General features: G+C 41.5%; 1 protein-coding gene across 1 annotated transcript in view; it reads left to right on the top strand.

Moving 5' to 3' along the window:
• The first annotated feature begins 10,047 nt into the window (after window positions 1-10,047).
• The window catches only part of Syt10 (synaptotagmin 10), a 63,677-nt gene continuing 57,640 nt past the window's right edge, over window positions 10,048-16,084 (top strand). Inside the window, exon 1 of the mRNA XM_048444813.3 lies at window positions 10,048-10,351. Within this exon, the coding sequence (XP_048300770.1) occupies window positions 10,201-10,351 (151 nt within the window). The 5' untranslated portion in view covers window positions 10,048-10,200. The remainder of the gene's footprint in view (window positions 10,352-16,084) is intronic.

Below are 16,084 nucleotides of genomic sequence, written 5' to 3'. Positions count from 1 at the left end.
TACTCCAGTCAGGACTTGATTATAACTCTAAATTTTCTTTAGGTGCCCATAAGATTATCAGCGCCCCCAATCAGCAGGAAGTAGCCTGAAATACTACGCCCACATTCCCAACAAATGGACTATGGGTATTTTCCTTTGTTTAAAAAAAAAAAGAGGGAAATGGTATGGGAGAATTGTCTGTATTCTGTCAATCACATTTTAATAAAATGCTGGTTAGCCAGGCAGGAAGTAAAGGTGGGAAAGCCAGACAGGAAGTAGAAGTGGAGCAAAGAGACTGGGAATATTCTGGGAAGCAGGAAGCTCCCTCTGCCACTCCTGTGCAGACCACCGAAGAGGCAGGATGTAACCTGCCCAGCTGAGAAAGGTACTGAGCCCTGTGGCTAACGTAGATAAGGATAATGGGGTAACAAATGTTATAAGAGCTAATAAGTAGCCTGACCTAATGGGCCAATCAGTTTATAACCTAATGTAGACTATGTGTGATTTTCTTTGGGACTTGCCGGATGTGGGGTACCGGGTGGGAACAGATACCCCAACAAGCTGGCCCTCATGCTACAGCACACAAATGAAGTCTAAACAAATATTGAAAAATTAAAACATTTTATGTTGTATCTTAAGACAATGAGATAAAACTATAAATCAATAGCAGAAGAAATTACTAATGGAGATAAAATAACATACTACTGAGTAAAGACTGGGGTCAATGAAGTGTAGGCAGAATTTTCCTGTCCTGCAGTAGCTCTTAAATAAACACACTGAGGTTTATATTAATTACAAATGCTTAGCCAATAGCTCAGGCTTATTACTAATTAGCTCTTACATTTTAAGTTAACATATATTCCTTATTTACACTCTGCCACATGGCAGTACCTTTATAAACATGGTACATTCATCTCCTGCTCTCTCTGCATCTGACTGGCAATTCTAGATTCCTCTCTTCTTCCTCCCAGCATTCTCCTAGTCTGCACTCCTGCCTAAGCTTATTCTGTTCAGCCATTGGCCAGTCAGCTTCTTTATTAAACCTCCCACAGCAACATGTATTCATAAATGTAAATTAATATTTCACAACATTGCAAAAATCAATAAATAAATTTTAAAAATTATAAAATTAAGTGAAAACAAGATATCCAAATCTATAGAATACAAACCTAAAAGAGAAGCTTGTAATTTTAAGTGTTTATATTTTTAAAAATCAGGAAGATAGGAAAAATGTAAAAAGACAAAAAAAATATGATGATGCACCTAATGGCATTGGTAAAGCCAAAACAAACCAATCCCAAAAGGAGTAGATGGAGAGAAATAATGAAGAAAATAAGAGCAGAAATTAGTGATAGGAAAAGGAAAAAAATAGGATCAATGAAACAGAATTGTTTCTTTGAAAAGTTAAAACTGACAAGCCCTTAGCCAAATTAACCAGAAAAATGAGAGGAAAGACCCAAGTTAATACAACTAGAAAGGGAAAAGCAGATGTTACAACAGATACTAGGGAAATTCAGAGAATCACAAAAATAATCACTAAAATAGGGTCAAGGGCACCAGAAGAAAACTCACAGAACCAAGATGACTCAGGCTCAAGGAGACTGAACTGATAACTAGGAGCCTCTGTGGGACTAACTTGGGCCCTCTACATATATGTTATGGATGTGTAGCTTGATCTTCTTGTAGGACTCCTGACAGTGGCTATCTCTGACTCTATTGTCTGCTTTTGGTATCCTTTACTCCTGCCAGATTGCCTTGACCAGTCTTAATAGAAGAGGAGGTGCCTGGTCTTATGGTCAGTCTTACTGCAACTTGATATACAGTAGTTGGCTGGTGTCCATGGGAGCCCTTCCCTTTTCACATTACTCATTATTGCTTGCAGGTATTAATTAAATGAATATTTAAACAATCCTTTATATCCCTCTATGGAAAAACAAGTTTAGGTCATGTATTTAGGTCATGTACAATCACTTGTCCTTGTGATTGTACACAGCCTGAACTTATGAGAACTTGGCTCATGTAATTCTTCTTAACCCTCGAAGTATAAATTGTCTGATGTTCTCAGTAAAGCTGGCTATTGCATGACACTTTAGTTTGCATCATTTATTGGGTTTATTCCTCGAGCAGGGACATAACCCTATTTACAGATATCAAGATTCTATACACAAGAGATGCCAAAGACTCCAGCAGGAAACTCCAAAAGCTGACAAACACTTTCAGCAAAGTAGCAGATTGCAGACCTAAAATAAACAAATTGGAAATCTTCCTATGCAGCAAATATAATTTAAAAAACTCAGAGACAGATATTGGGGTTCAAGTTTAAGATCAGAAAAGCAAAGCAGCCAAGCCACTAGAGAGAACTTACCTCTACCAAGGCTCAGACAAACAAAAGGATGATCCTGCCTCTACGAATCCTCAGATTCAAACTGAGTTTGATTCCTGTCTCCTCCCATTTTATAGTCCTCTCTAGTGCTGGGATTAAAGGCACACAACACCACCGCCCAGCCTCTATGGCTATCTAGTGTGGCTGCTGGGATTAAAGGTGTGTGCAACCACTACCTGGGTTGTGTGGCTGACTAGTGTGGCTGCTTTGCACTGATCTTCAGGCAAACCTTATTTATTTAAACACAAATAATATACCATCATATTTCTATATATCAAATACAAACAGACTCAGAAATAAATCGGGGAAACAATATCACAATAGCCTCAAGAAAAATGAAAATGTGTGGAATAAACCTAACAAAGGCCATGAAAGACCTGTACAATGCTCCCTTTCAAGTCCTAAAGAAAGCAAGGACGCCAGAAAGCGTCCTTTTAGTTACATGGATTTGTATTACTGATACTGTGAGAATTACTGTTCTACCAAAAGTGATCTATAAAGTCAATGTAATCGCCATCAAGATTCCCAGACAATTTTTCACAGAACTGGAAAAAAAAAAAAAAAACTTCATATGGAAGCACAAAAGATCCTGGGTAGCCAAAACAACCCTGAATAATAAAAGCACTGCTACAGATAGCATCGTTCCTAATTTCAAGTCACACTCCAGAATCGGAGTAGTAAAAAACAGTATGGTACAGCCATGTTAAGGACCCCAAAACCTAAGACTTGACCTAGGCTCAAGAAAAGGCAAAGCCTTCTCCATGTGTTGGTGTTGAGAGCATGTGCAGAAAATGTCCACCGTAGCTCTCTTCCCATGAATATTCACAGCCTGAAAACAGCCTCTCTCTATATTAGCTAAACCTGACTCTTTGTTCAGTTGTATATAAAAACCCTGCCTACTTGTTTATATGAATACAGTAATTCTTTCTCTGTGTTCAACTGTATTAAATAAACATGCTTATTTTCCTGGGTACTGCGGCTTCTTCACCAGAGAGCTCAGAACAACCAATACCAATTTTTCTGTCCATGTGTCCATGAGTCTGTCCTTTCTTTGTTCCCTTATAGTTAGAGTTCTAGAATCTAGTCATGGAAAGATACAGCAGATAGCCACCTGGTTTTAAACATTTTTGTCAAAATACATATTTAAAAGACAGCATCTTTAGCAAATGGTGTTAAGAAAACTTGAAATCAACATATAGAAGAATGAAACTTGATCTTTCTCTTACCCTGCACACAAATCAATCCAAATGGATAAAATTTGTAGAAGAATGATTAAAGAGTACAGAATACAGTCTCAGCTAAGGACTTTCTCGAAGCATGACTAATAAAAACTCAGAGACAGATATTGGGGTTCGACCTGAAGATCCAAAAAGCAAAACAGCTAGCCATTTGTTCTTACAACGAACGACCTTAGTCTGAAATGGCAATACTGCCTCCAAGATTCTCAGAATGAGACTGTGTGTGAGAGCTGTCTCCTGCCGTTTTATAATCCTCTCTAGGGCTGGGATTAAAGGTGTGCATCACTGGGATTAAAGGCATGCACCACCCTGTTTCTATGGCAAACTAATATGGCTACTGGGATTAAAGGTGTGTGTCACCACTGCCTGGTCTGTAAGACTGACCAGTGGGGGATACCTTACTCTCTGATTCTCAGCAAAGCTTTATTATTAAAATACAAGTGAAACACCACTGCACTTTCTGACTAGTATTCCAGTTGTTTAGGAAATAAAACCAGCAACTCAACCAATAAAGTCAACAACTATGACTTCATGAAATTAAAGTTTCTATACATCAAAGAAAATTGTCAATCAACTGAAAAGGCAGCCTATAATAGAATGGGAAACAATTTTTGCCAGTTATACATGAAGCAGGAGATTAGTGTCTAGAATAAATAAAGAACTCAAAAAACTGAACACCAAGAAAAAGAAATCCAATTTTTTAAAAAAAAGGTTCTCAGAAGTACAAATAGCTAAAAAACATTTACCATCCTTGGTCATCAGGGAAATGCAAATTAACAACTACTTTGAGATTTATCTTATCTCAGTCAGAATAATATCAAATTGCCCTCTAAATTTACATCTCTGCACCCATAGATTAGTGCATCTCTCAGACCTCATCAGAGATGTGGTCTGTGCAGTGGGTGATGTTTGTCACAGTCGATAAAAGTGCAAAGTGTGAGTGTCAGAAGAGTGCTAGGCATAAAGGAGACATCTACTACTCCCCCACACACACCACATGCACACACCAAAAAATGGTAAGCGCTAGAGACCAGAGACAACCGATCAAAACAATGTCTTCCAGATATGGCTAGACTGATGTACTCAGGAACTCACAGCAGTTGTGGTTGCCTGAATGGAACCTACGCGAGATCCAGCTAGTCAACATCCTAACACAAGGGTGGAAGGGTTTGTGATCCCTTCCATTCCGTTGAGAAACTAGTGACAGTTGATGGCTTCTGGGAGTGAAAGAGACATTTTAAGGGCGGAGCCCTTGGTAGAGCAACTGTGCTCTGGTGGGTGGTTTTCTCACCAGGAGTGTATGGTCAGCACAACCTGGACTTTGTGGGGTATTTTCTTAAAAAGTGTAAAAAGAGGACATGAGATTGAGAGTGGTGGGGGAGGGTCATATCTGAGAGGAGCTACAGGGAGGAGTAGGGTGTGGATATGGTCAGAAGACACTGTATGAGATTCTCAAAGCGTGAAAGGATCCCCTAAGCAAAGGAGTAAGACAGTTATGATTCGGAGTTGTGTGTAGAACAGAGAAAAGGAGAACATTAGGAGAAAATTAAACGCTTGACTATGATCTTCATTCAGGCTGAGATTTCTTCTAATCGTCTTCTTAACTCCTTTATGGGGGATGGGATCAAGTAATAGCTGAAGTCTAGACTTGGGAAGTAGTCCCATGTATCTCTTATCATATAATTCTTCTTCTTTGAGAATTGGAAAAGGGTTTGAAAATGGGGAGAAAAAGGAAATGAAAGAGACTTGGGGGGGGGGGTAATCACAGTACTGAGTGCTCAAAATTACCACTAGGATTTCTCTTAGAACCTTCATCTTCAAACCAGTTTCTCTTATACATCATACAGAAGCCACTGGAAGGCAGGCAGTGACAGAAGTCAATGAAAGGGATGGTTTTGTCGTGTTGTTGTTGCTGCTGCTGCTGCTGCTGCTGCTGTTATTTGTCTGGCTTGGGATTCGTGGATATGAGTGCCGCCATGTTAGGCATGAGCAGCATTTTTAAACTAAGGTGCAGTTGAATAATGTACTTGTAACAGACAGTGCTCAATTGACTGTCACTCTAAACAGTTCATCACTGCAGGATTCTCTTTCTCTGTGTGTGTGGATCAGGACATGAAGGCATATCTGGACTACTGCATTTACTTTTTAAGCTGAAATAACTGGCAAGAAGTAAGAATAATAAAGACTACATATTTAAATTCTTGTCCTCTTAGCCTTCAACACCAGGGCAGGGGACGACTTTGAATGCAGTGCTTTCTCCAAACTCCTACTGAGCTATTAACAAACAACAGGTAGCAGTGTCTTATGAATGATTTGTGGAAAGGACCAAACAACAAGGAGAAGAGACGGCCATATAGGCATTCATTGAAGAAGAAAGAAGAGCTTCGAATGAAGGATCACCTGAGGCAGCGATTCTCTGTCTGTGGTTCCAGACCTCTCAAGGTGGAGTGACCCCTGTGAAGGGGTCGCTTAAGACCATCGGGAAACACGGATACTTACACTAGGATTCATAACAGTAGCAAAATTATAGTTATGAAGTACCAACAGAATGAATTTATGGTTGGGAGGGGGTCACTTAATACAGGAACTGTATTAAGCCACAGCATCAGGAAGGCTGAGACCCACTGAGAAGTTTACCCAGGTTACAGAAACACAATTGAGAGTAGCAGTGGGGCCAGAACACCGTAAACAAACACCTTCAGAATGTGTTTACTTAACGCTAAAGCAGAAATCAGGGTTGTTGGAGGGATCTGCAGCTCTCTGCATCTGCATCTGTCACTTTCCTTAAGCCAGCGGACGCTGTAAGAGTATAAAAGACAAATTACTCCTTTGTCCCTCCACACAGCGTTTTGCTCAGTCATTGCTTTCGGAAGCACACAATGCGCTGCACACTGTTCTGCCCAGACTGCAGATAAATGGAGGGCAAGGACGATTGGGAAATGCTCCACTAAAATGTGTCCCTTAACTTCTAGCCTACTGTAGATAGCCAATATTTTTAAACTAGCAGTTTAATTATTTTTTTATTTCTACCTAGAAACCACCACTCATTATGCAATAAAGAAAACAAATCAAATAAAGCCTGCAGATTTTAGTGTCTCTTAATCCATGGTAAAAATAGTCTCAGACCACCCAGTTTTCCTATGAATCAGGTAAAAATGATTCAACTAATGACTACTTACTAACAGCGCTGCAGTGCCAAGCTCTTACTGTGAGCTTTACCATATCGTCCATCCGACAGACACAAACCACGGATTGACTAGTAGCTTAAAATAAAACTATACATTTTACCAGAATGGGCAAGCAAACATGTTCAGGATGTTCCTTTTCAGAAATGATGTCTCCCTTGCCTAATAATAGATAATCAAATCCCCGGGTTACAATATGGGAACAAACCTCGGGAAAACGTGAGGGTTTTTTTTTTCTGTTTTCCTTTTATTGAAACAGGTTTCTTAATAACACAAGATATTCTGATTATGATTTTATCTCCCCCAACTCCTCCCAGATTCTCTCTGACCATACCTCCCATACAAACCCACACTCTTTCTTTCTCTCTCTTGTCAGAAAACAAACAGGCATCTAAAAACCAATAATAAAATAAAAAAGATAAGACATGGAATATGGCAAAACAAACAGAAGAAAAGGAGTCAATAAAAAACATATAGAGATGTAGGGTCGCATACATAAATCCCATAAAACACAAAACCATAAGCCATAAAACATACAGAAAGGAATTGTAAGGTTAAAACAAAAAGCCCTGAGGCAAAGAACCTACAAAAAAACTGCCAGTGAATTAGTTTTGTGTTGGCCATCTCCTGCTGGGCATGTGGCCTGGCCTTACATGTGGTCTGTATCCCCAATGAGACTCTTTGGAGAAAACTAATTTTAATTTGCAAGCTGTTATCAATTGGAGACAGCATCTAGGTAATAGATGGGTGTTTGCGTCTACTTCTTCTCTCAGCACTAGGACCTCCATGTGGCCCAGACCTGTGCACGCTCTATGAGTTTATATGTGTGCTGTTCCTGTTGTGTTTGGAGGACCTTGTTTCTTTGGTGTCCTCCATCCACTCTGGCTCTTACAATCTTTTTGCCTCCCCTCCTGAAGGGTTCCCTAAGCACTGAAAGGAGGGATTTGGTGGAAACATCCCATAAAAAACTGAATGTTCTAGAGTCTCTCTTTCTATGCACATTGTCTGGCTATGGATCTTGTATTTACTCCTGTCTACTGTAGAAGGAAGCTTCTCTGATGGTGACTGAGCAAAGAGGCACTGATCTACGAGTATAGCAGAATGCCATTAGTAGCTCCTATGTAGTCTAACTAGTCTGAGGTTCTTGGGCACCCAGGCAGCATTGTGTATGAGTTCTATCTCCTGGAGTAGGATGTGCATGCAATCAGATATTGGTTGGTTATTCCCACAACTTCTGTACCAATACTACCCTGGTATATCTTGCAGGCAGGTCACAGTTGTAGATGGAAGGGTTTATAGCTGGGTTGGTGTTTACCTTTCTCTTTTGGAAGCTTGCAGAGTATCTGCCAATACCACGAACACTAGTTCATAGGGGTGCAGGCCCTAGATAGGTGATAGATTCACTTCTCCATGTTCAGTGAGCTGTATAGGTGGTGTCTTTATCAATAGGGCTTTACTGTCAGCAATAGCTTGGGTTGTTCGGGAGTTTCCATAGGGCCGCTTTGGACAACAACTCTGTTAGATTTAACTTATTCCTGGAACTGGAGGTTCGCTTGGTGCTCAGAGACGTCCAGGTGGGTCTCTGTTTCCTCCATCATTTGGCGATGTCAGTTAGATCACCTTCATATATGTATAAATTTTAGAAGCTTCTACTGTATTAAGTTTCTATGTGAACCCTCAAGTGGCTCTTAAGTGCCCCTCCCCTATTCCCTCTCTCGCCTCTGGCTTCTCTCTTTCTCCCTATTTGATAGCCTATCCCAGTATCCCTCCCTTTAGTGGTTTGAATGAAAATGGCCCCCACAGGCTTACAAATTTGAATACTTAGTCACCTGGAAGTGGTACTATTTGAACAGATCAGGAGGTGAGAGCCTGTCAGGTATGGCCACTGGGATTCCTGGGGTCAAAAGTCTTTCTGGATACTGGGAGCTGACCCAAGAAATGGGGACAGGCTAGAAGGAGTAGTGGGGCTGAGAGGGTTCATGAGGTGGAGGGAGGAAAGCAGGGTCCGCAGCAGAATCTAAATAGTCCCCAGGGGATAAGGATGGGGAGGAAGGTCAGGCCCAGCAGGTGGCCTGCTTCAGGTCGGCAGCGAGGGTCTAGGTAATTAGATTTGGAGGACAGGAAGAAAGTGAAGCTTGCCCACCTGATTCCCAGGCTAGTATAGCCAGAAGGTTTCCAGGGAGAACCTCCGGAGTTTGGAGGCTGAGCCAAAGAGGTGCGGTGAGAGTCTAAGACTGTGGTAACGCTCTGCTTTACCCCTGGGAACGTGGCCAGGAGGGAGGCGGGGAAACAGCAGCTGGCCTGCTCCACAGCTGGGGATAAGACTGGGGGATCTGGAATTGGCGAACCCAAGAAAGGTGAAGATCGTCCACCTTGACTGGCCAGCGTGAAAATGGTTTTAAACTAAGCGGTTGCGTTTATCAAACAAAGCCTGTGGCAACTGTTTTCTAATTTTATTTTGTATCTTCAGCTTCGTTGGTGGTTTACACCCATTTGAATTAGAGAAATTCAGACAGGGGGAGTCATGATGCCCCAATTAATGCCTTTTGTTCTAGACAGGCTGAGAAAAAAAAACTTCAAAACAATGTCTTTACAAATAAGCTCGTGCCTGTAGCAGACTGCACTTACCCTAATCCCCCACACTCTTCCTTTTGTCACGGAAATCTTGTCTTTGCACCGTTTAAGTCGCTAGGAAAAGAGAAAGGAGGATCTAGTCGCGCCTCTCGGTCACCAGTTAAGATTTTAATAAATAAAACCCTGACGGGTGACATGTTTCGTTCTATCATCTACCTCAGAGGGCTGAAAGGAATGAATTAAAGATGCCATGTTCTCAGCACCAGGTAGAACCAAACTGCTGTTGATTAGATGCTCTCACCTAGAATGCTCCCTATCCCTTAATCATCATTGTCCCAAGTCGTTTGAAAACAAATTTTAAACAGGTGTCCCTCTGCTTTGCGTGGACCTGTCCTTTGATTATTCTCGTATTTAAAAATATATATATATATTTTCTGGAATGGGGGATGACTTTTTTTTTAAAGAGATGCAGACTCTGGGAGAGACCAGGGAAAGTTGGATTGCAAGGGAAAGATGGGAAGAGGGTAACGGGGCTTCAGGTGGGTGTGGGGGAACCGCGGGAGGATCGGGTCACCGCTGCCCCCGCTGTCCGCGCGAGCCTGCGATTGGTCGCGCCGCCTAGCACCCGGGAGGCGCCGCTCCGCGCGCCACCGCCCCTCGCTCCCCGCCGGCTGGGCTCCGCGCGCCTCCGAGCGCTCCGAGGAGTAGCGCAGACCTGGCAACAGCGTCCATCTGTGCGCGCCGCCCTCCTGCGCCCTAGCCCGCCATGGGGCCAACTCGCAACTCCTAGGGCTCAGCCTCCGGCCAAGAGAAATCCGAGAAGCAACAAGCAGAAGCCAAGATGAGTTTCCGCAAGGAGGATGGCGTGAGCAGCCTGTGCCAGAAGGCACTGCACATCATCACCGAGCTGTGCTTCGCGGGCCAGGTGGAGTGGGACAAGTGCTCAGGCATCTTTCCCGCCGATAGGGCCAGCCAGGGAGGAGGTGGCACAGGTAAGGGGATCGACCTGAGCTGCCCCGGACAAGAGGTATCTTCGGGGCAACCTTTCTGGCTGGCGCCCGTCTCGCCCAGCCAGGGCGACTTGCTCGCTTAGTTTGTCGCCAGCACCTGCTGGTCTCTGCTCCTAAGCGGATCTCGCGCTCTCCCACCTGCTGCTCTGGCGCCGCAGGGACTCGGTGCCCTGGCTTGTCCTGCAGGTCGCAAATGGGACCACCCAGTCTGGCAGTAGAATCTGCACTTGGCTCATAGAGGTCGTAGGACCGAGTCGGCCCTAAATGCAGAAAGGGTCCCTCAGCTGTAACTTTCGGATGCAACCTGTCGAGCTCTCTAAAGCTTCCAAGGCCTTTCATAACGCACATGTAATTTACTAGTACTTCTTGGCAGCGGTGGCTAAAGGGTAGGGATTATTGATACCTGCCGCTCAGGTCACTTGTCAAGGAAAAGAGATTCTAAAATCCTTACCACGCTACTTACTGACCTCCAGAACCATGGAAGCAAACGATGGGGGAGGAGCGGGGGCGAGGGGGAGTCGAGGGGGACGGGGAGAGAGGAGGAGATGTGATCAAATGACCCCAGGGTCACTTGATCGCTTTCGGAGATGCACTGTTTCCTTAAGTAGAGTCCTTGTGGCATTCGCTTTGTTTTCTCCGGTCCTTTTGCTCCCTGGGCAAGGGTTTCTGGCTTGAGAAGGGAGGATAGCTAGGGCAACAGGTAAACGCAACCCCAAAGTCAGGCTCAGGAGAGAGGTACGAAGATGAGAGGAGAACACAGTTACTGTTCCACCATCCACCCTGGGCACTAGACAAAGGAAGGGAGAGGTGGTGGGATGGGAATGGGTTTGATTTAGCTGGGACTGAGGGCTGTTTACATGGACCGTCTCTAAGGTTTTCAAATGCTCTGCCGATGGCAACAGAAGCAAAGAGGGGGGTTGTCTGAGCCTGTCAGAGCCAGGGACTCATGAAGCAGAATGAAACATTATTGCTGCTGTCAGTGTGATGGGGGCAGGCAGTTTTTGAATGTTTGAACACAACCCAATGTCATTTCTGTTGTTTAGTGGGTGTTAGAGTCTTGTGAGTAAATGAAACTGAACAGTGGAAGGGGCCATTTAAACAGTGTGTGTGTGTGTGTGTGTGTGTGTGTGTGTGTGTGTGTGTGGTGTGCCTGATGTGCTAGGGTGTAATAAAAACCGAAGTGCTGGGACTGTAGAGATCTCTAGAAAGAGTGTGAGTAAGCTCTTCTGAAATGTCTTTAAGCCACCATTACGCCAAGGCTGAGAGCTCAGGAAGCGAGAATCCTTAATTCTAAGGACGTGCATCTTTGTCACTAACATTTGTTGCCGAGTCCATAGCTCTTAATTCTTATTCTTTCTTGGCCCTTGGGACTACACACCAAGAGGTGGGTTCCTGGCGCTCATTGGCCAGCAACGTAGAAATTGCTTGAAGATTGGAAACTAAAACAGTACTGGGTTCTAAACTGTCCAGAATGTGTGACTGTGGAAATTCAGGGTAAAACAGGTTATATAAACTGGAGAAAGAGGTCTGAGGTTTTCCTAATCACTCTAGGGCATCACTCTAGCCCTAATTCCGTCAGACATTCTCTCGGGAAACGAAGATGAAGAAAAACGACTCTGAACAGTGGTGTGACTATATTTCTCTCTTTAAGAAAAACATGTACTATAAAAGTGGGATGCTATGTCTAACATGTGAGCATACAGAATAGCTCTCACTAGAAAAGAGTAGTCCATAAACTGCATATGACATATGAAGATGGACAAGATTCCTCTGCTTTTTCCATTTGTAGATTGCAAAACAGTTAAAAACAAACTGCTCTGATTTTAAAGTATCATTCTAATATTAATGGATTGTTGAAGCAGATTCAATGATTATTTGCTAAAGGTTTAATCACATCAACTAGGCACTCAGATACACGTTGTTCTGTAGATTGTCTTACAGTGTGTTCCCTTTATTATGGTTCGTACATAAGAGCACTTCCAATAGTTGGTGCCGACTGCATTGTAGATAGAACATCAGTGAATGCTACTGAAACAGTTAATGGCTCGCTTTTAAAGGAATCATAGCATGGTATTAGACTTACATTACAGTAACAATCTCGAGTTTTGAAATTGCGTCACTGTTCATTACTTCACATAGTGATAGCAAGAGAAAGGGTCACATAATCCCAGATAAAGTCATCACCACAGTAAGGGAGCTAGATTTTGAGTATATCACTAAGACAGAGATGTGGCCCCTGAGGGCCCACAGTCCAGCTGACCAAGCCCAGGTATCAGTAAAATGTTTAAGATTTAGAGTGCTGTGGCTAATGTTAATTAAACTGTCCATTTAAAATGCTTTTTAAAAGTCACTCTATGAATCAACATCAGTAGTACTAAGAAATCCATCATGTGTAAGTTTTAGAAAATTAGATGTGGGAGAAGTTTAGAAACAACAACAAAGAAAACCACTGATTGATTGGTGTCTTCATCCCCCAAATGGATATGTCACCCTACAAATTCATTTAGTACACAGGATATAATTGAGAAAGCTTATGGGAAATGCAAAAAAATAGCTTTGTCTTGGGTATTATTTCTAAAATATACCATAGTAGTATGCATAATCATGTTAAAGTGGTTTTAGGCTCATTTCTGGATAGTCTTTGATTGCTACTGAGATGTTTTATTGAGTTTAAGAATCTTGAACTGCCTGAAAGTCAGAGCTGCTAATTCAGATCATTGAAGTTTAATTTCACAGCCACACTCACCATAGCTGTACATAGCTGGTCTTAATATAAATATTTTAATGAGCATTTAATTCGTCAGTGTTCCAGATTTTTGGTGTGCAATTTCAATATGTGAATACAATTATAAAAAAACTGAATAAATTATTTCAAGTTTGTTCTATTCTTTAGAAGCACATCATTGAGCAGATATTTAACAAAAAAAAATCTTTATAGTCGACATTGATACAGTTAATGTGCACGTTAAGACCATAAATATATGCCTAGAAAAATCTGAGTGCTTTCTAAGGACTCAATAAATATTTGAGTACAGTGAAATTCTAGCAAAATAGGAAGTCTGTATAAAAAACAAATTCCCTTTGAGTTATAATGAGGAAGTGTCCCAGTTAGAAGCTGATAAAAGTCTGAAGTGCACTTAATAAACCCAGTCTACTGAACTATAAGTGCAAACACTTTATCTTAACCTATTCTAAATAAGCTCAAAACATTACTTCAGCCTACAGTCAAGCATCACAAGAAGATTATACCACTATTGCTAAGCTAAAAAAAAGGCCAGCATTCCAAATTCAAAATATGATCTCTACCTTATCTCTTGTACCATTATAAAATAAAAAGTTGTGGATCAGAGCCTCTCAGTGGCAATTGTCTACATTTTGAAAGCATAATAAGACTCTCCAGATTTACATTGATAAGATTAATGTGCACTTTAAATCACTAGGATCCTCTGTCTTCGAAGACAGAGCTTTGTTTCCTGTAACATCCCCAGTACTGGAAACATCCGGGTGTAGACTAGAGACTGGATAGATAATTTGTTGAATGAACTAAATGGCTTCCTTAATGATCCAGGAGCAAAGGAAAGTTTGTGACTTGACTCAAGTAGCAAGTACTTGATGCAATAAAAACCCATCATTAGAACTCTGGCTAGTTATTCTAACTTAACCAGGAGTTGATATTCTGCAACTATGAAAACAGAAGCAAAAAAAACAAAGAGTTTACACTTTAATCACAAATCACAACTAGTTACTGATGAATATATTTAAGAACCTAGGCCTGCCCAGCGGGGATGGCACACACCTTTAATCCAGCACTCGGGAGGCAGAGGCAGGCAGATCTCTGTGAATTTGAGGCCAGCCTGGTCTACAAGAGCTAGTTCCAGGACAGACTCCAAAGCTACAGAAAAACCCTGTCTTCAAAAACAAAAACAACAACAGCAACAAAAGAACCTTCTTAAATCCCAGCTGTTATAGAAATTACTGGTAAACAGGAATTTTAACTATTTATTCCATTTTATGCTATTCTCCATAATGTATGAGAAGGTACCAACAAAATTTCTCACTTCAAATTAACTCAAAGCCAGAATCTTTCTTTATGTTAGATTCTGTACCACGCAAATAGAACATAGGTGATTCATTTGTCATACTTGAACATATGCATTCATGTATACCTAAGTATATGCAACTATCTGCTCATATTCTAGTCTAAATAGAATTGATTCATAATAACAATGAAATTGTATAAAAGATTACCACTATTATTGTTGTTGTTATTTTATGTGTATTGGTGTTTTCCCTGAATATATGTCTGTGCCCCATATATGGGAGGATCCACAAGCCAGCATGTCAGAACCCCTGCAACCAGAGTTACAAATGACTGAAAACTGCAAGGTGGGTGCTAGGAACCAAACTTGGGTTCTCTGCTGAGCAAGTTCTCTAACCCAATGAACAGTTTACTGTATTAAATGTAGCTAATGTTGAGTTCATACAATTTCACATATGACTCTTTTTATGTGCTCATAGGAAAATGTATAATGGAGAAAGATGTTAGAACAAAATAAGTTTATTTTTCTAATTCATAATTATTTTTTTAAAAATCAGTAAAAACTCAGATTTGTATATTTTCCTGTCAAATTTAGGAACTAACAGTCTATTTTGTTACTAAAATTTATTATTGTGAAACCATGAAAGCAGAGTGACAGAGCAAAGGAGCTCAATTCCTCTTCTCAGAGGTCCTGAAACACAATTAGCTCATGAGCCAAGGAGACAGGACTCTCTGAAAACAAGACCAGTAAATTATACCTTCTCATTTCTCACTTGTACGGTGTCAATTGTACTGACCAAGTTTAGAAATTTAACTCCTGTGCGAAGGTATAGTTTCTTATTACTAACAATAGATTTCCTTTGCTTTATAGCATCAACTCTATAAGGACCCCCTGCGCTGTAAGAACTGAGAGGAATATGGGTCTAGCAGACTGTCATGGAAAACTACATGTACACATTCTATTACCTGTATGCTCAATACAAAGTCAGCCCCATAAGTTCATGGGCTCCACACCAGTGGATGGGAAACACTTAGGGAAACAACCACGTCAAGCTTGCGCAGATTCCTCTCCTTGCCATTGCTCTTTGAATGAGCAGAGTAGCAGCAATCTACAGAGCATTTGCATAGTGTTAGGTACTGCAGGAAATCTAAGGATGATTTAAAGTGCTCTGAAGGATGCGTACTGGTCTGGCGATATCACCCCAATTTATGTAAAAGAATGGAACAGCTGGAGGACCATTTCCACTCAGTTCTGTAGAGTAGTGGATTCTCATCTCTCTCCACAGTCCCTCCTTCTCCTCTGTGAAGTTGTGCTATGAAGCACTGTAGTCTGAAGGATACAGCCATCTGGGATAGAAGGAAGAAAGACCATTTGTTATGTTTTTGTTGAATACGAAACATTACTACCAATTCTTAACTGTCACCTTCTCCTTTGCCTTCCCTTAGTCCTGTTTCAGAGCTCAGAGAATTATAGAAAAGATAGGCTAAATATTCTAAATTTTATTGTAATTTCTAATCTACTGCAGTAGAAGTTGATGGTACATCTGAAAGACAGTTTTAGCCTTGTGCTTTTATTCAAGTGTGTGTTGAATTCTTACTGTGTGAAATGCGGTGCACCATTATTTTATACAGCACCAAGAAATCTAAGAGAATGTTGTCGATAGATTAGGTGTCAA

This window comes from Myodes glareolus, chromosome 19, assembly GCF_982192425.1.
Source record: "Myodes glareolus chromosome 19, mMyoGla1.1, whole genome shotgun sequence".
NCBI lineage: Eukaryota > Metazoa > Chordata > Mammalia > Rodentia > Cricetidae > Myodes > Myodes glareolus.
This window is presented reverse-complemented; position numbering and strand designations above follow the sequence as displayed.